Source organism: Schistocerca cancellata, chromosome 8, assembly GCF_023864275.1.
Source record: "Schistocerca cancellata isolate TAMUIC-IGC-003103 chromosome 8, iqSchCanc2.1, whole genome shotgun sequence".
Taxonomy (NCBI): Eukaryota; Metazoa; Arthropoda; class Insecta; order Orthoptera; family Acrididae; genus Schistocerca; species Schistocerca cancellata.
The window spans coordinates 362,326,987-362,352,752 of record NC_064633.1 but is presented as its reverse complement, the minus strand read 5'-3'; the positions used below and the strand labels follow the sequence as shown (position 1 = coordinate 362,352,752).

Genomic DNA, 25,766 nt, shown 5'->3' with positions numbered 1-25,766 from the left:
GTTTGCATGGTTCGAAGAGCATTAGGATGAGTTTATCATACCTTCTTGGTCACCAAACTTCCCCGATTTAATCTCAATAGGGAGTCTGTAGGACCACGTCGATCGGGCTCTTCGCGCCCCTCCTCAACGGAAAATCTAGAACAAAAAATTTGTTCAAATGTTAAGTCCCATAATGCTCAGAGCCATTTTTTTGGTTCAAATGGCTCTGAGCACTATGGGACTCAATTGCTGAGGTCATCAGTCACCTAGAACTTAGAACTACTTAAACCTAACTAACTAACCTAAGGACATCACACACATCCATGTCCGAGGCAGGATTCGAACCTGCCACCGTAGCGGTCTCGCGGTTCCAGACTGTAGCGCCTAGAACCGCACGGCCACTCCTGCCGGCAAAATCTAGAACAGATGGCCACGGCGCTAGAGGTGGCATGACTTCACATCCATGTTGGTACCTTCTTCCAAAGCCTCACTGAATCTCTTGTTGCACATCTCCGTGCTGCAAAAGGTGGTATGTCAGGCTTTTAAACAGTTGGTTACGTTAATGTGACTAGACATTGTAAATGTATTGGGAAACTGGGTGCACCATTTACGTTCTGCATCTATATGTATACTCCGCAAGCTACCTAGCGGTGTGTGACGGAGGGTACTTTGCGTACCAGTGTCATTTCCCCTCTTTCTGTTCCAGTCGCGACTGTTTCGTGGGAAGAATGATTGCTGGTAAGACTCCGTGTGGGCTCGAATTTCTGTAACTTTACCTTCATGGTCTTGTCACCAGAAATGTGTGGGAGAAAGCAATACAATTGTTGACACTTCTAGGAATGTATATTCTCAGAACTAACAGCAAATCACGCCGTGATGCAGAAACCCACTCGTGCCGTGTCTGACACTGGAGTTGATTCGGGGCCAGGGATTTTCTCTGCCTCGTGATGACTGGGTGTTGTGTGATGTCCTTAGGTTAGTTAGGTTTAAGTAGTTCTAAGTTCTAGGGGACTGATGACCATAGATGTTAAGTCCCATAGTGCTCAGAGCCATTTGAACCATTTGGAGTTGATTCAACAACTCCGTGATACTTTCGTGCTTACTAAATGAACTTGTAACGGAACGTGCTGCTCTTCTTTGGATCTTCCCTATTTCCTCGAGAAATCGTATTTGATACTGATCACGTACTGACGAGCAGTATTCAAGTTTTGGCCAGTAATTAACAAATCCCGCACTCATCTTTCAGAAAGATGCCACATAGGTGACTGTCTCGCCAATCATTCTGCGAGTATATCAGATCGTGTAGTATCTCGAAGACTGTCTTTTTTTCCGTGATGTCCTTCAGTTCTATCCTTGTCAACGAAAGTGACCCGACGTTCCCGTTCACGTGCCTCGATCTTGTTTGTTGGAAAGGGGCCCATTCGTTATAAGTCTTCTACAGTTTTGTATGATCTATGTTGACAAAAAGGGTCCAAACTAAACGATATTACCACAAAATTCTATTACAGCCGTACTCCTAGCGTATACACCAGTTCTTGCAAGGAGGGGAGCAGGAGGAGAAAGATACTTTAGCAGGTAGCCTCATGTGACCTTGGTTTTAAAGGTGTGAATTGGTACTTTGGTTAATCAAGGTTATTTATGAGAATGTGGATGAAAAGAAAGGGCCATACTACAATTGTAACACCGAGCAGAGCCCATATTCAACAAGAGTATTGAAATATATTTCGCAATACATTTACGTAAGCACAGCTGACGAATACACTACCTGATATACAGTATCCGGGCGCCTCTATGAAATGTGAAATTGACCTCCAGATGTCATGGGAGGCGGGCCCGTCAGTATAAAACGGGGTGGGGAGTGTTGCGTTATCAGCAGACAAGCAGTAGCAGCAGAACTGGTCGATCGGGAGAGATCAGTGATTTTGAACGTGGACTTGTAATTGGATGTCAGCTGCGTAACAAATCTACCACAGCTTTCAACCCTCCTAAAGTTGCCTAAATCGACTGCTGGTGAACGGACAGAGACCGCTGATCATTGCAGTGTGGTTGTAAAAAATAATGTGAAATCACAGAAGAAATCTCTCGTGGGGTACGAAGTTCTATCAGTAGTCCAGCTAGCACAGTGCTGCGTGTCTGGAGTCAAAACGAATAGGACACAATGATCGACCAGCTACTCATAAGCCAGACATTTCTGTTGTCAGTGCTAAGCGACGTGGTGTACAGATCGGCACCACTGGGCAGTGTGTCAATGGAAAATGAGGAATTTGGAGTGATGAGTCACGCAGCATCCTGTGACAGTCCATTGTAGTGCCAACAATGAAATATGAAGAGGGTGATATTACGGTAAGGGGGTGTTTATCATGGTTTTACTGTGGTTCTCGCGCTTCATTCGGATTGACGTGGACACAAAAAAATGGCTCTGAGCACTATGGGACTTAACATCTGAGGTCATCAGTCCCCTAGAACCTAGAAGTACTTCAACTTAACTAACTTAAGGACATCACACACATCCATGCCCAAAGCAGGATTCGAACCTGCGACCGTAGCGGTCGCGCGGTTCCAGACTGAAACGCCTAGAACCGCTCGGCCACAGCGGCTGGCCGATGTGGACGCATTTTACAGCACTGTGTTCTTTGTACAATAGAGAAAAAGTTCGGAGATGATGATTGTGTGATATGCTATATTGTTATGTATTGATTATTCCTTGCTGCTGTAGTGTTATCTTGAAGCTGTGAGGAAGGAGGACAGGCGCTCCAAGGCGTGGAACCAGAGACGATGCTTGAGCACAGACGAAACTAGGAGAGATATTGTTACATGAAGTAAACCGTAAGGGGAGAGCCTTGCGAAAATGCAGACGCCTCTAGATGCGGCCCCAAGGCGCTAGTTACCCTTCAAGGAATTAAGATGTAACTTCATGTCGTCTAGATGCTGTGTTAGGTTGCCACCGTAGAACTTTGTAACCAACAGGCAGGTACTAGCGTATAAAGCCAGCTTGATACCAGCCCCGAGAACAGTAACGTCAGTAGGCTCACAAGAGTTAGAAAGAGAGCGAAAACGCCATAAGCTGTTGACCTAGCAGTCCCTACTCCGGGGAGCCCGAGGGGCGGGGCTAAATGACGCATAACAATAATGTTACAAGCCTTATTTGGCAGGGCAGCTACGTTTAGCTTTCAGCTGAACAATGTTGATACCAAATACGGACTTAGTTAGTGCAACTGCATTAACATCCCCGCCTTAGGAGCAGTAGAGGGGACCTAACTAAACCGTGATTGGCAGGCGCCTGCAAGAGACCTGAGAGATTGACTGGGTGGCTTTAAGTGGGTAAAACAGTGCCCCCACGCGACTCCTTAAAACCCTTGATTCCGCATTTTGGCGGAGTTCTCAGTCAGAAGATCTGGTCGCCGAATCTGCGTCCGTCGGCTCCAGCCTCGGTGCAGCTCCGCGTCAGTCTGCTCTCTCACTTGGAGTGCTTCAGTGAACAGTGTCACATTCAGTACGGTTTGTTTTGCAACTAAGTTGTTGCCTTAAGATGCTGCTAGTGTTTGCTACTGTGGTTAGCATCCACTCCTAGGACTTCTGCACTGGCTTCTGTTGTAAAAGTGTTATTCGTGCTTTTTCTAACCCTATAACTAGCCTCCAGTGTATTAGTTAGTCGTGTCTGGAATAAACAACTATTTCAAAACCTTGTTTGTCCAAGAGTCTCCACAACGAGTTCCCTACCGAGTCTCACCACCCGTATTTCTAGTAAATGCCTGTACCAGTGTTGGCTCATATAGAAGAAAACAATCAAATGCCTTCACTGTCAGTTGTCGTTCTGCCTTCTGCTCGGTACCGCTTGGCAGCGCTGACTGACCTGTAACCCCTTCTCTCCCACCTATGCCAGGACACGACAATATCAGTGCACCCTGTCATAAAGCAGCTCCTCTGAGCCGATGGTCTGGGGACAATAACTTTCCTGAAATGGACTGGCCTGCTGAGAGCCTTGACCCGAATCCATTGCAACACCTTTGGTATGAGTTGGAATGTCGACTTCGCTCCAGATTCCAGTGTCCAGCATCACTGTCTTCTCTGGTTTTGGTTGTTAAGGAGAAATTAGCCGCCATTCCTCCACAGACATCCAGACGTCTTCTTGAAAGTAACTCCAGCAGAGTTCGAACCATCGCAAAGAGAAGGCTGGATGCACCCCATATTAATGTCCGTCAATAAACGCCTAGATGGTTTTGATCAGATAGTGTATTTGGCACTCCAAACAGAAGAAGAAGTCACATTCATTGATCATCAGGTTTCATAGAATAACAAATGCAGGAATGGTTGTAAACTGAATATTTTCAGATACGTAGAGCTTTGGCTTTGAGACAAACAAGAGAGAGAACTGTGAGCAGTGGGAAGTGTCGGTGGGAGCGTGACAGTGCTACCTAGCCGTAGACGATAACACCTCTGAGTGTAACTGCAAACTTGTGGCCGGTGCTTACCAGTCATTTACACCTCGCGAAGGGTAAACGTCACAGTATGCTGGGGTGTTTCATGTAAGATGCAAGCATTGCCTCCACACTGCGCAGGTACCAATAGCTCCATACGCCACAGGCTGCAGTCTCCATACGTCGCTGTGGCCATTGCTCGGACAGCATGTCAGGTGGCATATCGGTTTCTTTTTTTTATTTTTGCTCGTCCGACCTGTAAAGTGTACTTGAGTTGCTTTATTACACGGACGATGCATTTTTAAACAATGGAAAGAGTCAGAGTGACTTTGGAAGAGAGAACATTAAAAAAAAAAAATAGACATGCAATATAAACGAGGTGTAATTTGTAATTTATGTAATTATGTATATTGCATTTCATGATTGAGAAGCCGTGATATTTGCAATGGTCTTGTTAACCTACAGGCTAGGTATTATGTTGTTTTATGTCTGGAGGTACCTTGATGACACACCAGTAGGCAGTTCTTACTACTCTTCCCTTTCTGTGATGACAGCAATTATTACTTTATATTTAAATAAAATAGATATGGAATATATACATAGCTGGTCTATGAGAGATTGTAATTTCTATAATGGTGTATATTACATTTCCTTGCCGATGTTCCACAGTAAAGATATTCTTGCAGATGGTTATGATAACGGAACTTTTATAGTAATAATGAAGCTGCTGATAATTGTATGTAGCTTCATTACTGTAAGATTTTATTTGACAGAGTTATAAATGTGTGCTTAGTAAAGACATCCAAATGATGTTCAGACTGAGAGTCAAATCTGAATTTTTGAATTGTTGTAAGGCTTGGTGGATTTGGGATGATGGATATAAAATGATCCACATGCCTTAGGTTTATTGAAGATACACTCTTTAACTTTTTTATATGGTTAAAATTTCATGTTTTTCTGTTTGTAGTTTCCAGTCTTCAGATAGTTCTAGCGTCTATGAATGTTCTTATGCTAGTACGACACCCATGAATAAATATTGTCTTCAATTATGTGAATGTGAATCTTATACTTTACAAACACAAAATCACGTAACACATTTGTACGATGTGTGCTACAAAACTAACGCGAATTTTTGTTTTTCTTAAAGAATTTTTACTTATTCATCAACATCAACTTTTGTCTCCTTCAACGTAATCCCCCTCAGATATAATACAGTTGTGCCAGCGCGTTCTCCATCCTTGGAGGCACGTACGGAATTCACCTTTCGTTGCAGTGTTCAGATCTTTCAGCAGTTTTGTTTTTATCTCATCAATTAGGCAAAATGATATCCTTTTATGGTTTGTTTCAGCTTCGATAACAGATAGAAATTGTAGGGGTCATGTCCTGCGAATATGGTGTCTGAGGCAAAACAACAGTTTTGTTTTTTGCCAAAAAATCACGCACGAGCATTGAGGAGTGAGCGGGAGCATTATCCTAATGAAATTTCGAAAAGTGGTGTCACCACAATTCTGGTCGTTTTTTTCGGATTGCTTCACGTAAACGGGGCATAACTTCCAGGAAGTATTCCTTATTGATCGTGCGGCCACAAGGCAGAAACTCATCAGGCAGTATCTCATTGAAATCGACGGTAACAGTGAGAAGAACCTCCACATGTGATCGAATTTCTCGAACTTTTTTTGGTATTGGCTCTTCAGGCTCTTTCCATTGGAACGGTTGGGCCTTGGTTTCGACATCATACCCGTATACCCTTGTTTCGTTGCCTGTTATAATCTTTTTTTCCAGAAGTTCTGGATCATTGTTGACATCATTCAGCAATTCCTAAGCGATATGTACGTGACATCACTTTAGGTAGAAATTCAACCGTTTCGGAAGAAACGTGCTGTTTGCACGTTTCATGCCCAAAACATCTTAAAAAATCATTTGGCATGAGCCAAAGGATATGTCAGTATCATCAGCAACCTCTCTGATGGTGGTTAGGCGATTTTCCAGAACCATTTTCTTCACTTCTTCCACATTGTCGTCAGTAATTGATGTGCTCGGATATCTGTATCGGTTGTTGTCATCAACGTCTTCTCGACCATCTTTCAAACTTTTATACTTGTCTTACTCATAGTATATTCGCCAAAAGCCACAGTCATTTCGAATGTGGTGTTGCACTTTATTCCATTTTTCAAACAAAATTTAATACAAAATCTTTGATCCATCTTTTCGAAAGGAAAAATTTGCCGAGCACTCGAAAACACGTATGACCTTTTCGACTGTCATCAATAAACTAAATATTCATAACAGCTGAAAGTGCGAACAGACATCAGGAACATGTGTACCAACAAGATAAATAAATTGAAAATCGTGTATATAAAGCCCGCGAAATTAAAAAATTCCCGTTACTTTTTGATGACAACTCGTAAAGTGTTTACAAAAGTTGTGTGGTTTGAGAATATGGCATATCGAGTCTCCTTAACGTTTTATTTTAGTTAATGACATAATTTAAGATGACCGTAAGTTGAATGCAAGTTTTGTTTGATTTCACAAAACAGTATGTTCAGCCTTCAGTTGGTCAATGTCTTTGTGACTGAAAATCACGTATCACTTTAGTCTTGCCATGCAGTTCGCCACATTACCAGCTGTGCGCTTCATGTATTGAAACATTATAAATGGATTTATAGCATGACGCTTCTTACTAGTCATGATTATTCATGCATCTGATTAATGATGTCACATTGTAAGTATACAACAGGTCAAGAACGGTGTGTGGTATATTATAAGTGTTTTCGTATTAACTGTAGCTTTTTGTTTGTCTTTTTTCGTGGTGTGTTGATACATGAGAACGATCCATTTCTGACCGAAACGGGCTGTTTAAGAAAGTGACAATACAGCTAAATGCTAAGCCCAACTTTCCAAAACGGAGTAAGTCGTTGCACCATTTATCGTTTCAGTCAACTGTGACTAAAGCATGTGCTCATCGAGCAAGGTAGTTCTTACCACCAAAAATACACGTTGGTACTGTCACAGACCCCATTGGCGGTGTTTGCTCTGGCTTTTTCCTGCAAGAAATACCCGTAAGTATTTTTTCAGTGATTAATTCTCTGCAAAAAGGTTGCAGTATATGTATTGTTCACATATGGTCTACTGGGAAAAGGTCGGTCCAATAATTCGTTGTGCGCTAACTATAAGCCATAATACTGTTTCCATACTACGCAGAGATTCTCAGTATAACTGATCATAATACTAACGACTACAAGTTCACGAAGCTCGATAAAAACAGCCACTCTTCTTCGAAAAAAGAGCTTTTCGGGATCTACTTCTTCATCGTATACTGACTACGATAGCTGCTTGCAGTACAATATCTTGGAAAATGTAGTCAGTCTGCAGAGGAGACAGTTTACAAAACACCTGTGCATCCCATCTTATAATATCGCTCAAGTGGGCTCTTCAATGTAAGCAAAACGTATACAGACATCTTACTCGCGTAAACAAATGTTGCGAGCTTCATTGTAACCAAATAAGTACCTTAATCAAGAAAAGTAGTGCCAAAACAAGCCCTACCACAGCCCGACATCTCCTTCACAGATAAAAAAAAATATTCAAAGAAGGGCAGCACGAACGGTCACAGATTTGACTGACTCACGCAGAGTGTCACGGGAAGAATCCGAATTGCCAGGTTCTGCGAAAATACACGCGTGGGAAAAGCTTAAGGACGGAAGTAACTATCGCATGATGTGTCGCTGTCAAGTACGAGGGTGAGTCAAATGAAAACCTAAAATTTGTAATAACAAATCGAAATTTCGCGCCGTTATCCTGTAAGTTGGTAAGTGTACTACAAACAGCGTGCAGAATGGCCTGTAGATGACAGTATAGTGCAGATGCACACATACTGTCGCAGTATCAGTATAAAGATGGCCGCCCCACTTGCGGCTTGCACCAGGGAAGAACAGCGTTCTGTTAATCGGTTTCTGCGTAGTGACGCTGTGAAACCTATTGAAATTCATCAACGAATGAAAAGTCTACGAATGGAGTATGAAGTTCGCAAATGGTGTGACTTCAGTGGAAGATGCTCCTCGTCCATGTGAGGCACGAGTTGTGACTCGCCGAGTGTCGGAAAACCGCCGAGTGACACTGAATGACATTGCAGTATGTTTACAGATTAGTCATGGGTCAGCACACCACATTGTGCATGATGTGCTCCAGTTTCACAAAGTGTCTGCAAGATGGGTGCCACGGCAGCTGGCTCCTGAAATCAGAGAACGACGTGTTGATGCTTGTAAAGAACTTCTTCGGCGCTTTGAACGAGAAGGTGATGGCTTCCTTGCAAGAATCGTTACTGTGGACGAAACCTGGGTTCACTTCCACCAACCGGAAACGAAGAGAGCGAGCAAGGAATGTCGCCATTCCTCATCACCAAAACCAAAGAAGTTTCGAACAGAACCATTAGCAGGGAAGGTTATGCTGTCTCTCTTTTGGGACGAAAAAGGCGTAATTTTGGAGCATTACATGCCTAGAGGGACCATTGCCACCAGAGCATCATACACAGATCTAAAAAATCATCTGCAGCCTGCAATAAAATCAAAGCGGGTGGATTGCTGTCAGTAGGTGTCCTTTTGCAACATAACAATGCAAGGCCCCACACTGCCCGTACAACAGTTGCAACAATCAACAGACCTGCATTTTGAGTGTCTTCCTCACCCACCATACTCACCAGACCTTGCCCCCAGTGATTTCCGTATGTTTGGACCACTCAAAGACGCAATGGGAGGACAGAAGTTCCGTTCTGATGAAGAGGTACGCCACGCGGTGCATGAGTGGTTGCGTGGACTACCAAAAGAATTTTTTTCTAAAGGAATTGATGCACTTTGTAAGCGCTGGAGGACTTGCATTGAGCGTGGGGGAGATTATGTTGAAAAGTAATACAACTTTGTACCACTTCTGCACAATAAATAATATTTTTTAAAAATACACTTCTGGACATTAAAATTACTACACCACGAAGACGACGTGCTACAGACGCGAAATTTAACCGACAGGAAGAAGATGCTGTGATATGCAAATGATTAGCTCTTCAGAGCATTCACACAAGGTCGGCGCCGGTGGCGACACCTACAACGTGCTGACATGAGGAAAGTTTCCAACTGATTTCTCATACACAAACAGCAGCTGACCGGCGTTGCCTGGTGAAACGTTGTTGTGATGCCTCATGTAAGGAGGAGAAATACGTACCATCACATTTCCGACTCCGATAAAGGTCGGATTGTAGCCTATCGCGATTACGGTTTATCGTATCTCGGAATTGCTGCTCGCGTTGGTCGAGATCCAATGACTGTTAGCAGAATATAGAATCGGTGAGCTCAGGAGGGTAATATGGAACGCCGTGCTGAATCCCAACGGCCTCGTATCACTAGCAGTCGAGATGACAGGCATCTTATCCGCATGGCTGTAACGGATCGTGCAGCCACGTCTCGATCCCTGTGTCAACAGATGGGGACGTTTGCAAGACAACAACCATCTGCACGAACAGTTCGACGACGTTTGCAGCAGCATGGACTATCAGCTCGGAGACCATAGCTGCGGTTACCCTTGACGCTGCGTCACAGACAGGAGCGCCTGCGATGGTGTACTCAACGACGAACCTGGGTGCACGAATGGCAAAACGTCATTTTTTCGGATGAATGCAGGTTCTGTTTGCAGCATCATTATGGTCGCATCCGTGTTTGGCGACATCGCGGTGAACGCACATTGGAAGCGTGTATTCGTCATCGCCATACTGGCGTTATCACCGAGCGTGATGGTATAGGGTGCCATTGGTTACACGCGTCGGTCACCTCTTGTTCGCATTGACGGCACTTTAAACAGTGGACGTTACATTTCATATGTGTTACGACCCGTGGCTCTACCCTTCATTCGATCCCTGCGAAACCCTACATTTCTGCAGGATATTGCACGATCGCATGTTGCAGGTCCTGTACGGGCCTTTCTGGATATAGAAAATGTTCGACTGCTGCCCTGGCCAGCACATTCTCCAGATCTCTCACCAATTGAAAACGTCTGGTCAATGGGGGCCGAGCAACTGGCTCGTCACAATACGCCAGTCACTCCTCTTGATGAACTGTGGTATCGTGTTGAAGCTGCATGGGCAGCTGTACCTGTATACGCCATCCAAGCTCTGTTTGACTCAATGCCCAAGCGTATCAAAACCGTTATAACGGCCAGAGGGGGTTGTAATATAATGTATTTGTCCAATGAATACCCGTTTATCATCTGAATTTCTTCTTGGTGTAACAATTTTAATGGCCAGTAGTGTATTTAAGGTTCCATTTGACTTACCCTCGTAACAGAGCCTGATGAAACTTGGACCAAAGCTAGAAGGGTGGCACAGTACAGAATAGAAGGTAACTGAAAGAAGTAAGCAATGAGACAAACAGAAACGACACTGTTATTTTAAGACAACAACTCCATTGAAGTCACCACGATTCATGACGTTCACTTGGACCATTAAAGACGGCCGAAAAGGTTCTTAATGCGGTGCATGAGCACCCGGACGGCAGTGCATTGTCTGCAACGTAATGCCATGCTGGCCACAATATTGACAAAGCAGTTCTTGTTGTAGGGCGTTGCTTTACTCCACCAGTGCGCTTGACAGCTGATGGATGGTTGTTGGTGCATGTGGACGTGCTGTAATATGTCTTCCCAACCCACTTACTCGATGGGGTCTAAGTCAGGGGGACGGGCAGATCAGTCCATTTGCCGACTACCCTCTCGTTGCAAAAGCTCTTCCACCTGTCCTGTTCAATGCGGTCGCGTATTATCATCCTTTCTGGATGATAATACGCAATGAGAGCCAAACGCTCTCCAGAAAAGAGGCACATGGGGTAGGAGTGCATTGTCACAATAACCTCAAATCGTGAGTGTTCCGTGTTCAAAGGTTTGGAGGCCAGTACGTCCATGCAAGGTTATGCCTCCCCACTCTGTTACATCTGGACCACGAATATTATCATATTCGACATGCTGGACGTACCCACATACGACGAGAGATGAGAACACGTAATGCACCCCGGAACACTGTCGCACATGTTCAGAAGAAGAAAGGAAATTTTGTAGGCAATGATATCGGATAATCTCGGCAGTAGTTGAGTTTTAAGTAGACATACGTCATTATAGCGGTTAAAAATGTCATAAACGTACCTTGTGGAGTGCTGCCCATTTCATTTTATCCTGACAACTAGACCGCTGTCATATAATTAACAGGTCACACAAACTATATCTGAGAAATGTATCGTTGTCCGATTCAATGTTTACCGTTAATTGTCATGGGACTTATCCCATCGACTTCAGACTGGAATGATAGCGCTGCATTGGAAAAGTATGTATCGGTGCAGTTTACGCAAGATTTCGCGAGACTGAAGTCGGAACGCGCACTTTTCTACTACGTCCAGGTTTTGAAGTGAGATGGCCCACTGTGTGGTGGTACGCGAACGGTTTAAAACCAGTCGTCTCGGAAATGATTCCACCTTTGGCCAGAAAGCCAATGATCGTCTCGCTTTGGACGTTAGACGAAGCGCTCAGTTTCCGCATTACGACGACGGCTGCGCTGTTTTCTGCGTCCCACAGACACGCTTTATACACTATGTGATCAAAGGTATCCGGACACCTGGCTGAAAATGACTTAAAAGTTCGTGGCGCCCTGCATTGGTAATGCTAGAATTCAGTATGGTGTTGCCCCACCCTTAGCCATGATGACAGCTTCCACTCGCGCAGGCACACTTTCAGTCAGATGGTTGGGTGATGGCAGCCCATTCTTCGCGGAGCGCTGCACTGAGGAGAGGTGTCGATATCGGTTGGTGAGGCCTGGCACGAAGTCGGCGTTCCAAAACATCCCAAAGGTGTTCTATAGGATTCCGGTTATGACTCTGTGCAGGCCAGTCCATTACAGGGATGTTATTGTCGTGTAACCATTCCGCCACGGGCCGTGCATTATGAACCGGTGCTCGATCGTGTTGAAAGATGCAATCGCCATCCCCGAATTGCTCTTCAATAGTGGGAAGCAAGAAGGTGCTTAAAACATCGCTGTAGGCCATCGTTGTGATAGTGCCACGCAAGACAACAAGGGGTGCAAGTCCCTCCATCAAAAACACCACCGCCTCCGAATTTTACTGTTGGCACTACACAGGCTGGCAGATAACGTTCACTGGGCATTCGCCATACCCACACCCTGTCACCGGATCTCCATATTGTGTACCGTGATTCGTCACTCCACACAACGTTTCTACACTGTTCAGTAGTCCAACGTTTACACTCCTGTCACCAAGCGAGGCGTCGTTTGGAATTTACCGGCGTGATTGGTTTATGACCACCCGCTCGACCATTAAATCCAAGTTTTCTTACCTCCCGCCTAACTGTCATAGTACTTACAGTGGATCCTGATGCAGTTTGGAATTCCTGTATGATGGTCTGGATAAATGTCTGCCTATTACGCATTACGATCCTCTTCAACTGTCGGCGGTCTCTGTCAGTCAACAGACGAGGTCGGCCTTTACCCTTTTGTGCTGTACGTGTCCCTTCATGTTTCCACTTCACTGTCATATCGACCTAGGACCTAGGGATGTTTAGGAGTGTGGAAATGTTGTCTATCACTTCTGCCTTATTAGATCTTAAGTTCTCCAAAGCACTCTTAAATTCTAGCTCTAATACTGGATCCCCTATTTCTTCTAAATCGATTCGTGTTTCTTCTTCCATCACATCAGACAACTCTTTCCACTGATTTAGCTTTCAATGTACCTTTTCCACCTATCCGCTCGCTCCGCCGCATTTAGCAGTGGCATTCCTGTTACGCTCTTAATATTACCACCCTACCTTTTAATTTCACCTGAGGTTGGTTTGACTTTCGTATATGCTGAGTCAGTCCTCCCGCCAATCATTTCTTTTTCGATTTCTTCACATTTTTCGTACAACTATTCAAGTTGGTGTGGAGAAGGTATGAGTCTGGCGACATATTATCTGACTTTCGAAAAAATATCATCCACACACTTCCGAAGACTGTAAGCGCTGACAAGTGCGAGAATTATCGTACAATCATCTTAACGGATCATGTGTAACCTCACCCTCACTTATCGAACTTAATGACATTGAAAAATTAAACCGCGTGTACCTAATGGAAATTTGGGAAAAGCAATCATCACCGAAGTTAATCTGTCGGTAAAGAGGGAGGAAAGGGTTACATCTAAATGAAAGGAAAAATGCAAATGAAACTGGCGGAAATTAATTTTGAAAATGGGTAAAGTTAATAAAGAAAGTAAATGTGCGGTCATCATGTTAACAATTAATTGGCGTTAATTAGATATTTGAGATTTGGGGAAAATTACAGTCGCCAGTCCTATGGACAACTACTATAATAACTGAAAAAGAAAGGTTATTGCACATATAATTAGCACTAAAAGCGTGGCAACTGAAGGTTGACACGTGTTGTGTGAAAACTGAAAGATTGTCAGAAGTAATAAATTTCGCTAGACTCTGACTTAATTTAGCAAAAGAATTAATAAAACAGGAAAATTCAAAGTTAATTTAATGACTGAAATTAATAGTGAGATTTGTTTCTGAAGCACTACGAAATTCAATAAAATAAGGTTAGTCTTAGGCTACCTCAATAATCATTTCAAAAGCTACTTGAATCTACGCAATTTAGAAATAAGAGATTTAACTTTGAACTTGAATTAAATGATTCTGGACAATTAACAATAGTAACATTTAGTACATACCAAGCTGAGCTGCAGTCACAGGTAAGCTAAAATATGCTAACAAAACTCGCACTCTTAATTTGTGCTTGTGTAATCTAAATATTGTAACCAGCTATGAATACCTTAACTGAACTTTGAAATTAAAGCAGTGAAATGGAACGATATTACTTTAATGCTGGCGTCTGAATTTCAACGACACTCGGGTTCATTTCGGAAAAAGAAGGGACCCTGCTTGGTAATGCAATTGGGACAATGAGCAACAAAGGTTCATGCTAAGTTGCTGTAATTTTGGGATGCAACAATTTTAAAAGCTGAGGTCTGCCATACAGTTCTAAAACTTTACGTGCTACCAGTCTTCCTTGTTGGTTGATTGAAGGTTTGAAGCCGTCGATCGAGGAGGTGGCGACAGTCACTCATTGTCGGCCGTCGCTGTTGCAGAAGCTGGATGTTGGCGCGCCTTCTTCTTGACACGGTCTCCAGCCGAAACGGGCTCTTGATGTGTGCCAGCTAACGCTTCTCGTCCGCGACACCATGTCAGAAACTAACATAGCAAGTCGAGCGCAGTTACATGCTGCCAAACCCGAAAGCGCTGCAACTCGCGGGAGCGGCACTCAACACACCTGCTCCACCGCTCTACTCCAGCCAGACTCCCCTCTGCCCGCGCCCCACGCAACTGAGTTAACACTACCAAAGATCCTAAACACTTGGGTTCTCCATACGACCTATCGATGTATTCATTCGATAGCATAGTTTTCCCTAGGCCAGACCCAGCGTATAATTACAAATAATATTCACAAAACAAACCAATTATACATCGACATAAATGCATATATATACAGATAGTAAAACAATTACAATATACAAAGACACAGAAATGTTATATCTTCAGGTAACAAAATAAGGAAAAAAAATTGCAGTGCAATAGATGGAAATAGGAGGATATGCATTTCCGGCGTTACACGTGCCCCACATTGTCTGAGGATGTTCGTGTAACCTAAACAGACTCAGAAAATGTCCCAAAAAGGAAAAAAAAAACAACAGAAATGCATATGCTCAAAACATCAAGAAAATTTAGCATTAGGCTAATTAACCATAAACCAATTTTTAGACCATAATAATTGAGTGGAGACACTCCTAATCTTATTCCACTCTGTCATCTTACACAAAAGAAAACTGGTTGACAACATATTAAAATTCATAGAAAACATAGAAAATGGTTTAGCTATCCAAAAAATCAAAATTCCTAACAGTATCAAGAAATGGAATACTATTTACAAAATTAGTCAGAGTACATGGTCATAAAAAACAGGTATATCAAAATATGCAAATTAATAATTAATTACATAGAATACACATTTTATATAATCTTTTCATAATTAATACTCTCGCCATGAGAGTCCACTTAACGCTAAACAAGAAAATAATATACAGCAGATCGACAAAAACATAAATATTGACAGCAGAATTCTTTCACATCAGCTGTCCGGGAAGAAAAACAACTCCGCCTTCCTTACCCGCAAGTACAAAGAATGCCGACAACGTTACAAGAGCCGACAGCGGCTCCGCCTCGCCAGTATTGTTGCGCCCGCCTGTGCGGCATGCTTGATCTCACTCGCCTGTGTAACGGCATTTCCAGAACGTCCGCTTCACTGAATTCTTTTGGGAAAACTCACTCCCGAGTAATCTCAAGGAGTCCATTAATACTATCACAGTGGATAACTCAACACTGTCCATCATAACACGCATGTACTAGCCTGAAACTGAAAACAGCGTCTAAGTACATCGGCAATGACCAGTAAAACACTCATTCATGAAATCTTACAGCTAGTTACAAAATCATATTTACATTCCTTAACCTACTGTTATTCAGCTGAAAACTTAAACTAGCAGCTTGGATTTTTCAATTGATTAATAATCAGTTAGTCTTAAATCATTTAATCAAAATTAATTACTTATTAATTACAACTTCTTTAATGTCCTCTAGGTCAGGCAAAAGCATGGCAATCTAGCAAATCCTTAAATCTTACACTCTATATTTACATACTGTACAAATTACCCGTTCTGTGGTACTAATCAATCCTTGGTTGGTACAATTTCAAGTCTACAATGTTTCGTATACCTAATAGTTTTCCAGAGCGTGGATACTCTAAGCAATAAGCATTTGTGTGAGGTATACCAATGACTTTATATGGTCCATTATAAACAAACTTAAATTTAGGGATTTCATTGTCTATCTCACTCGATTTTTCATGAGCAAACTTAGCAAAACGCGCATTAGCGTCATGACGACGTATGCGAGCATCGGCTTTTAGCTTCATTACTTCTCGCAAATGATCTTTTTCCACACCAATATTAATGTCAATCCGTGGAGGGAATTTGATTATCTCTTCCACAAGTCCCGGTTTGTCTCAAAACACACTCTTATTCCTCATTATTACTTCATACAGGCCTCGTCTTTGTTCGTGTGTTACGTTTAACACACCGTCTACAATACTTTCCAATTCACTTTCTACACTATTGTCAATGCCGAGATTCCTCACGTTACAGTAGTTCAAATTCATACCTACGTCAGTGGCATCCGGCCAGTTAACAATGTGTATATGCTGGTATTACCTATGCACACCGTCTCCTGCCTCGTCAAAACTAACTACTATTGTTTTATCTTGTGACGTACATCTCAAAGATTTGCTTTCGCAATTAATCACTGCACGGTACTTTAATAGCCAATCTAGCCCGATAATTACTTATGTAGTTAAGTCTGGCACGACGACAAACTCTTGTTCAAATCGTGCCCCACATATCTCGAAGTTGACAAAAATCTGTTTTGTGACCGGTTTACTGGCCTTCCCAGTAGCACCGATAATTTTCAGTCCTGTTACTGGCATAACTACGATGCCAGGTCTGTCTTTCAGTAACTCAAATATTTTCCCAGATACAGCACTCAATTCTGCACCGGTGTCAATCAACACGTTTAGTTGTAGGTCGTGCATGTTAACAGACACTACTATCTGTCTACACTTGTCCTCGACTGTTTCTTTATTTTCCCACAGTAAATCCTCGTCTGTATCCAGGTCATTCCAGAAAAAACCATCCGGCTTTGATCATAAATCCGGCTTATCTGGCGGCTTTTTCAGCCTCTGTTCACATACAGTGTTAATTTCAACACGTTTGTCCTGAGGCTTAGTCTGTAGCTTCGCCTCCAATACCGAAACCTTTCCCTGCAACTCGTCAACTAGTGAGTGTTGCTTTGCTATCAATTCACTAATTGTCATCTTCGTTGATTCCTCTTTGGCTAGATTGATCTCATCTGCCAATCTACCTGGAGGAATGTGCCCAGTAGTATCTGCAATTATTTCCTCTGGATCTGCGCAACCCATACTGCTATCGTCCGACCGTATAACGTCAGCTCTAACCTCATATACGCTGTAACCTGCGTGCTTTTCTACCACTCGTGTCCAGCTATCACTAAAACTCTCGTAATCTTTCTCCTTAATACTTTCGCAATGTTTAAACTGGAGTTTTGCGTCGGATGGTTCGGCCACTTCTACCACTATAACTTTCGGTAAAGTCTGCCGGTCAGGTCCAGAACTTTCCGTTACTACTTCAACATCCAACTCTTGCGGGACGAAACACGACGAATCTTGCTCGTGCTCCCCATTAACATCAACTATTTCTGGTAAAGTCTGCCAGTTAGGGCCAGAACTTTCTATCACTTCACAATCACCACCTTCCTGCGGGACGAGACGCGGCAAATCCTGCCCGCGCTCCCCATGGACACTTCTCCCGTACAGGCTCCTATAATCTCTTAGTTCATCGTATAAGCGACCGAACTGCCTTAACCAGACCTCGTCCCTCTCTGCACCCCCTCGCTCGATGACGGACGTGTTATCCGACATCTGATCTTCTCTCAACAATTGCGAATCATTCTTAAACTCAATCTCCATTTCCGCTGTGGGTGTTACAGCTGCCACTTTATAATCGATTTCCGGAACACCACTTAAATTATTCTCACTGACAGTGAATGTACACTCCTGGAAATTGAAATAAGAACACCGTGAATTCATTGTCCCAGGAAGGGGAAACTTTGTTGACACATTCCTGGGGTCAGATACATCACATGATCACACTGACAGAACCACAGGCACATAGACACAGGCAACAGAGCATGCACAATGTCGGCACTAGTACAGTGTATATCCACCTTTCGCAGCAATGCAGGCTGCTATTCTCCCATGGAGACGATCGTAGAGATGCTGGATGTAGTCCTGTGGAACGGCTTGCCATGCCATTTCCACCTGGCGCCTCAGCTGGACCAGCGTTCGTGCTGGACGTGCAGACCGCGTGAGACGACGCTTCATCCAGTCCCAAACATGCTCAATGGGGGACAGATCCGGAGATCTTGCTGGCCAGGGTAGTTGACTTACACCTTCTAGAGCACGTTGGGTGGCACGGGATACATGCGGACGTGCATTGTCCTGTTGGAACAGCAAGTTCCCTTGCCGGTCTAGGAATGGTAGAACGATGGGTTCGATGACGGTTTGGATGTACCTTGCACTATTCAGTGTCCCCTCAACGATCACCAGTGGTGTACGGCCAGTGTAGGAGATCGCTCCCCACACCATGATGCCGGGTGTTGGCCCTGTGTGCCTCGGTTGTATGCAGTCCTGATTGTGGCGCTCACCTGCACGGCGCCAAACACGCATACAACCATCATTGGCACCAAGGCAGAAGCGACTCTCATCGCTGAAGACGACACGTCTCCATTCGTCCCTCCATTCACGCCTGTCGCGACACCACTGGAGGCGGGCTGCACGATGTTGGGGCGTGAGCGGAAGACGGCCTAACGGTGTGCGGGACCGTAGCCCAGCTTCATGGAGACGGTTGCGAATGGTCCTCGCCAATACCCCAGGAGCAACAGTGTCCCTAATTTGCTGGGAAGTGGCGGTGCGGTCCCCTACGGCACTGCGTAGGATCCTACGGTCTTGGCGTGCATCCGTGCGTCGCTGCGGTCCGGTCCCAGGTCGACGGGCACGTGCACCTTCCGCCGACCACTGGCGACAACATCGATGTACTGTGGAGACCTCACACCCCACATGTTGAGCAATTCGGCGGTACGTCCACCCGGCCTCCCGCATGCCCACTATACGACCCTCGCTCAAAGTCCGTCAACTGCACATACGGTTCACGTCCACGCTGTCGCGGCATGCTACCAGTGTTAAAGACTGCGATGGAGCTCCGTATGACGATGACGTCTTCCATTGGCTTGACTGTTGCTTTGACATTTGACAGAAAATCTGGATCAGTTTCAAGTTGTTGTTTCAAAGCATGACATTTTTCAGCTCGACGTTCCTTATGACTGTCAGAGCCCGAGGGACAAACTAAGCAGAAAGACTTTTCATTCCCAATTTTTTTTTAATTCGCTGCACCGAGCTCCAAGATAACCCACTAATCGTTGACCAGTTGTCTGTCGACGGTCTGTGAGCACAAGCTCTCGAATGTTTTCAATATTTTCGTCGGCGGCTTGATGGACGTCCTGAACGAGTTTTGTCTTCGACCGACATGTCGCCAATTTTAAATCGGATAAACCATTCGTACACTATAGTTTTTTCCCGTAGCGTTATCTTGATAAGCTGTTTTCAACATTAAAACAGTTTCAGAAGCATTTTTACCGAGTGGAAAACAGTTTCACAGCTGCACATTGTTAACTTAAACTTGCCACCATAAAAAACGAAACAAGAACAAAACAGCTCTAGCAAAAACAATCGTGCAGATGAACACAAGAAGACAGGTCGACAACACAGGCGGCACTGTAGCAATGAGTTGCGCTATATACGCCAAGCGGCAGAAATGCGTACTACACAAGCTCCACCCACAACAACGTTATTCCGTTTTTTTTCGGTATCCTCTCGTATAACGAATATTTTTTTGAGAAATTTGGGCTAAAAGCGGAGGGCCTCGCTAGCGACAGTATTAAGACACTACGTCCACAATAATACCAGCGATACCAACCGGACCTTGGTAACGTTTATCTATCTGAGCATGGGAATTCCTACTCGTCGTTCGCCGCCGCCGCAAGTTGGTCATCACGGTCATCCTGTGGTGGAGAGAATGACTTGAAGCGCCAATAATCATGATGTTGAGAGACCGAAACAAATTTACAAACAAGGAAGGAAGTAATATTATTTTTGGCTGCGTGTATCGGACGGGCTCGCTAAGAGCACTACTGTGAAATACTAGCCGTCTGAAACATTACTTGTCGCCGTCAGCCCCTGCGCTGTTGGCATCAAGAGAACAATACATAAAACGTTACATACCTTCTCAGTCGAAGCGAAATTAACTGCATAACAGATATTTGTGGACTATAAAGCAATGTTTTTAATGTTCAATCCTGACTGAAAGCGAACTTGTGACACAGGGTGATCACAAAAGAACTTCACACTTCCAAAAATTCATAGAAGCGAAACGGTACGACTTCCTCGTTTCAAACCTTGATGTGGTAATACAGTGTCTCTGGAAGGCACTTTAGGTATGAACGCAGTTCTTTTGTTGCAGGATGCCACAGCTAGGGAGTGCTAGTGTAGAAACTAGCAAATACACCACACAGGAAATATAGTGTCTGTAGGATTTTGGAAATGGGTGTTCGTGGGACCATAAGATGTCGCCTTTCTCGACATGTTGATTTCTGTGGGCTGCCTGAACATGATAAATCATGAGACCGACTACGATGCAGCCCTTCTCCTTACACTGTTTATAGCAGGCATAAATGAAGACCGCTTTATGGCTCCTGGTGAATGTGTGTAAGAAATGCTCGTTGAACAGCTGTTACCGAGTCCCTTTTTGCTAACTGAGGGACACGCCAGACCTTCTGTTGTGCCGTACTTCCAATTTTCTACACTAGCACTCCACAACAATAGAATTGTGTGCATACGTAAAACCATCTTCCTAATCTACCTATTAACAGGTAAAAGGTTGAAGCGAATACTTTTTAACGTTTCGTTTCTATGATTTTTTAAAAGTGTAAAGTACTTTTGTGCTCACTCTGTATGTGTATGTTAACCTCAAGATACTATAATTGTCTCTGTTTATTCTGTATGGTATTAATGAAATACCTTCAGGATTACTATGTATGTAAAGGTCTTAGGGAAGCCGAAAAGCTACAAAAACGGACCACCTGATGTCTTGGCTGAAGTAGTTTTGGGCCGAAGGTTTCCGGAAGTTAATTCTCACAGTTAAGACGTCGTTCACAGAAGTGATGGAGTACTGATGAGCTTATTGCACAACGGCCATTCCTACTCATTCTGTCAGTCGTTTAGATGATTGGAGTCGCCTCACGCCCATCCAGAAGGTCAGAAGGTCATGATGCAGTCATGGATCGAGCTTTAGTAGCAGGAGCACTACGCCACCGCCACACCGCCTGCCTGACTCCAGCCCAATATTGCTCTGCGCACCATCTATGCTCTGCGAAAACCCATGCATTTTGAAAGAGTGGAAGAGTACCTTTGAAGTAGTCTTTGTGCACTTTACCCTTGCAGTAGACAGAAATGGAGCGAAAATCTGTGAGTGGATGGATATAGATACTAAGACGAAAATTAAGACCATATGCCACTCATATCCTTATTGATTCCTGTAGCGATACAGATTTCTTCCGCCTGTATTTGTAAGTAAAATTTGAATTGTCTTAGGCAACATCCAACAATGTAGGTTCATTTTATGCAGCCATCTTGAAAACAATATCTGCTACAGACTCGAGAGCCGATTTTACATTTTTCTGAGTAATTTTTAATTATAACGTCTCGCAGTAGTAAAACATTCTCTTTACTATTCAGTCAATGCCAGCCCACAACGTCTAATAGGTCAGCATTATGACTGTTTTACGTCACTCAGTTGCTGTACTTCGCGAGTGAGCGGATGATACAATCATTAACGTAGCCGGCCGGTGTGGCCGTGCGGTTCTAGGCGCTTCAGTCTGGAACCGCGTGACCGCTACGGTCGCAGGTTCGAATGCTGCCTCGGGCATGGATATGTGTGATGTCTTTAGGTTAGTTAGGTTTAAGTAGTTCTAAGTTCTAGGGGACTGATGACCACCGATGTTAAGACCCATAGTGCTCAGAGCCATTTGAACCATTAACGTGCTGGACTGGCATTCGAATGGATCTTCTAATTTAGGTCTTGCAAGGTTTCATTAGATGGCATAACCCTAAACGAGATTCGATGGATTCACTGCTCCACCCAATTCGACGATGTAGAACACCTGAAGAGTAAAATCACCATCTTAAAGTCCAACCAAGTGGAAAATTTAGTGGTAAGTAATGCAGTTAATTTTTGTTCTAATGATCTAGTGGCTGACTTTACTTCTCTCTTCAGAATGGAAAACTTAATCCTTTCATGATAACTGACGGTGTATATTACAAAAAAATGTCAGTGCTTTTTTAAATATAGAATAAACACTGCCTTTGCAAGTGGTGAGTCAATCCAATAATATTGTGCTGTAATGCTGTGATACAAAATTATTGGAGCTGTATATTATATGTTAAAGTGTTAATTTATTCCTTATTTGTACTTGCATTGAAGCGAAGAGCAAAAGTTATTTAACTTAAATGCATGAGAAACTCAAAAATTTGACTGTACCGCATTTTCATTGATATGTACCCTGTACATCCCGACACATCCTGTAATTCGTTTCCAATCATATGCTTGTATTTGGGCCCTGAAAAACAGTAGGTTGAAGTATGACCATGTATAGACTGTTATCTGGCAAGAAATGAAATAACTTCTATTCAGTAGGTGTCCTACAGGTGGCAGGAACCCTCAAGTCAATAAGACAGCAATATCTGCAAAGGCAGCGCCGTAACCCGTTGTCAAATTTTGTAAAAATTTACGGCCGCTTAGAGTAAATATTGTTTTAAGTTCTCGAAAACTCGTGCCACAGGCTGTCATGTAAATTAAAATACATTTGCTCCTTTTTGTCTTCCTAATTTATTGACTCGTTCTTTCCAATGACCATAATATTCCAGGTGAACAATAATTTAGTGATGCGTTTAGGGTTAACGTGGAATTATTTTAGATTAGTGGTTAAATGACTATGAAACTAATGATAAATTATCTACGTCTACATCTACATGATTACTCCGCAATTCGCATTTAAGTGCTTGGCAGAGGGTTCATCGAACCACAATCATACTATCTCTCTACCATTCCACTCCCGAACAGCGCGCGGGAAAAACGAACACCTAAACCTTTCTGTTCGAGCTCTGATTTCTCTTATTTTATTTTGATGATCATTCCTACCTGTGTAGGTTGTGCTCAACAAAATATTTTCGCATTCGGAAGAGAAAGTTGGTGACTGAAATTTCGTAAATAGATCTCGCCGCAACGAAAAACGTCTTTGCTTTAATGACTTCCATCCCAACTCACGTGTCATATCTGCCACACTCTCTCCCCTATTACGTGATAATACAAAACGAGCTGCCCTTTTTTGCACCCTTTCGATGTCCTCCGTCAATCCCACCTGGTAAGGATCCCACACCGCGCAGCAATATTCTAACAGAGAACGAACGAGTGTAGTGTAAGCTGTCTCTTTAGTGGACTTGTTGCATCTTCCAAATGTCCTGACAATGAAACGCAACCTTTGGCTCGCCTTCCCCACAATGTTATCTATGTGGTCTTCCCAACTGAAGTTGTTCGTAATTTTAACACCCAGGTACTTAGTTGAATTGACAGCCTTGAGAATTGTACTATTTATCGAGTAATCGAATTCCAACGGATTTCTTTTGGAACTCTTGTGGATCACCTCACACTTTTCGTTATTTAGCGTCAACTGCCACCTGCCACACCATACAGCAATCTTTTCTAAATCGCTTTGCAACTGATCTGGTCTTCGGATGACCTTACTAGACGGTAAATTACAGCATCATCTGCGAACAACCTAAGAGAACTGCTCAGATTGTCACCCAGGTCATTTATATAGATGAGGAACAGTAGAGGTCCCAGGACGCTTCCCTGGGGAACACTTGATATCACTTCAGTTTTACTCGATGATTTGCCGTCTATTACTACGAACTGCGACCTTCCTGACAGGAAATCACGAATCCAGTCGCACGACTGAGACGATACCCCATAGGCCCGCAGCTTGATTAGAAGTCGCTTGTGAGGAACGGTGTCAAAAGCTTTCCGGAAATCTAGAAATACGGAATCAACTTGAGATCCTCTGTCGATAGCGGCCATTACTTCGTGCGAATAAAGAGCTAGCTGCGTTGCACAAGAGCGATGTTTTCTGAAACCATGCTGATTACGTATCAATAGATCGTTCCCTTCGAGGTGATTCATAATGTTTGAATACAGTATATGCTCCAAAACCCTACTGTAAACCGACGTCAATGATATAGGTCTGTAGTTGTATGGATTACTCCTACTACCCTTCTTAAACACTGGTGCGACCTGCGCAATTTTCCAATCTGTAGGCACAGATCTATCGGTGAGCGAGCGGCTGTATATGATTGCTAAGTAGGGAGCTATTGTATCAGTGTAATCTGAAAGGAACCTAATCGGTATACAATCTGGACCTGAAGACTTGCCCGTATCAAGCGATTTGAGTTGCTTCGCAACCCCTAAAGTATCTACTTCTAAGAAACTCATGCTAGCAGCTGTTAGTGTTTCAAATTCTGGAATATTCCATTCGTCTTTCCTGGTGAAGGAATTTCGGAAAACTGCGTTCAATAACTCCGCCTTAGCGGCACAGTCGTCGGTAACACTACCATCGGCACTGCGCAGCGAAGGTATTGACTGCGTCTTGCCGCTTGTGTATTTTACATACGACCAGAATTTCTTCGGATTTTCCACCAAATTTCGAGACAATGTTTCGTTGTGGAACCTATTAAAGGCATCTCGCAGTGAAGTCCGTGCCAAATGTCGCGCGTCTGTAAATTTTAGCCAATCTTCGAGATTTCGCGTTCTTCTGAACTTCACATGCTTATGTATTAAATATGCATGTCCCAGATGGAAGTAGTCTGAGAAGCCCAGTGGAGTGTGTGATTAATAGCTACACGTGCGAGACCTCTCACTTACCTTGTGCTGGTCTGCTTTCAGGGAGAGCAGCCACGATGCCCGTCGTTCTCTACCACTTCCCGGCCAGCCCGCCCTCCAGGATAGCTCTGGCGGCAGCTAAGGTTGTCGGGGTCGACGTCAACATCAAAATCGTCGATCTGTTTGCAAAGGAGCAACTCAAAGAAGAATTTGTCAAGGTACGTTGTGTAAAAGACAGACCTAACCAAGACCAGTCACAGCTCTTTCTTACGAGAATTATGTCATGTGCGTTGAAGCACTTTTATTTGGGCTATGAAGTCGTATAGAAACAAGCTGTGATGATGTGGAGCATCAATGGACAATACATTATTACGATACTGCACTGCCTGTGTGATTCTGATTACGATGCGAAGTTCATTTGGAGATGCACGCATGTCCAAAGGAACAGGCACTGTGGCGACTACAGCCGGTATGAAATACATTAAATGTATTCGCATTTGTGAATAATGACAATCATCAGCCGTAGGATGAAATGACGACAGTGAAAATCTGTGCCGGACCAGGGCTGGAAGCCAGATTTTCCGTTTATCGTGAGCGGTCGCCTTACCGTTTGGCTATTCGT

General features: G+C 43.6%; 1 protein-coding gene across 1 annotated transcript in view; it reads left to right on the top strand.

Annotated features, from left to right (window-relative positions):
- LOC126095127 (glutathione S-transferase D7-like) overlaps positions 1-25,766 on the top strand; it is a 57,498-nt gene that overhangs the window by 5,947 nt on the left and 25,785 nt on the right. The window contains exon 2 of the mRNA XM_049909835.1: positions 25,208-25,362. Coding sequence (XP_049765792.1) covers positions 25,222-25,362 — 141 coding nt within the window. The 5' untranslated portion in view covers positions 25,208-25,221. The remainder of the gene's footprint in view (positions 1-25,207; positions 25,363-25,766) is intronic.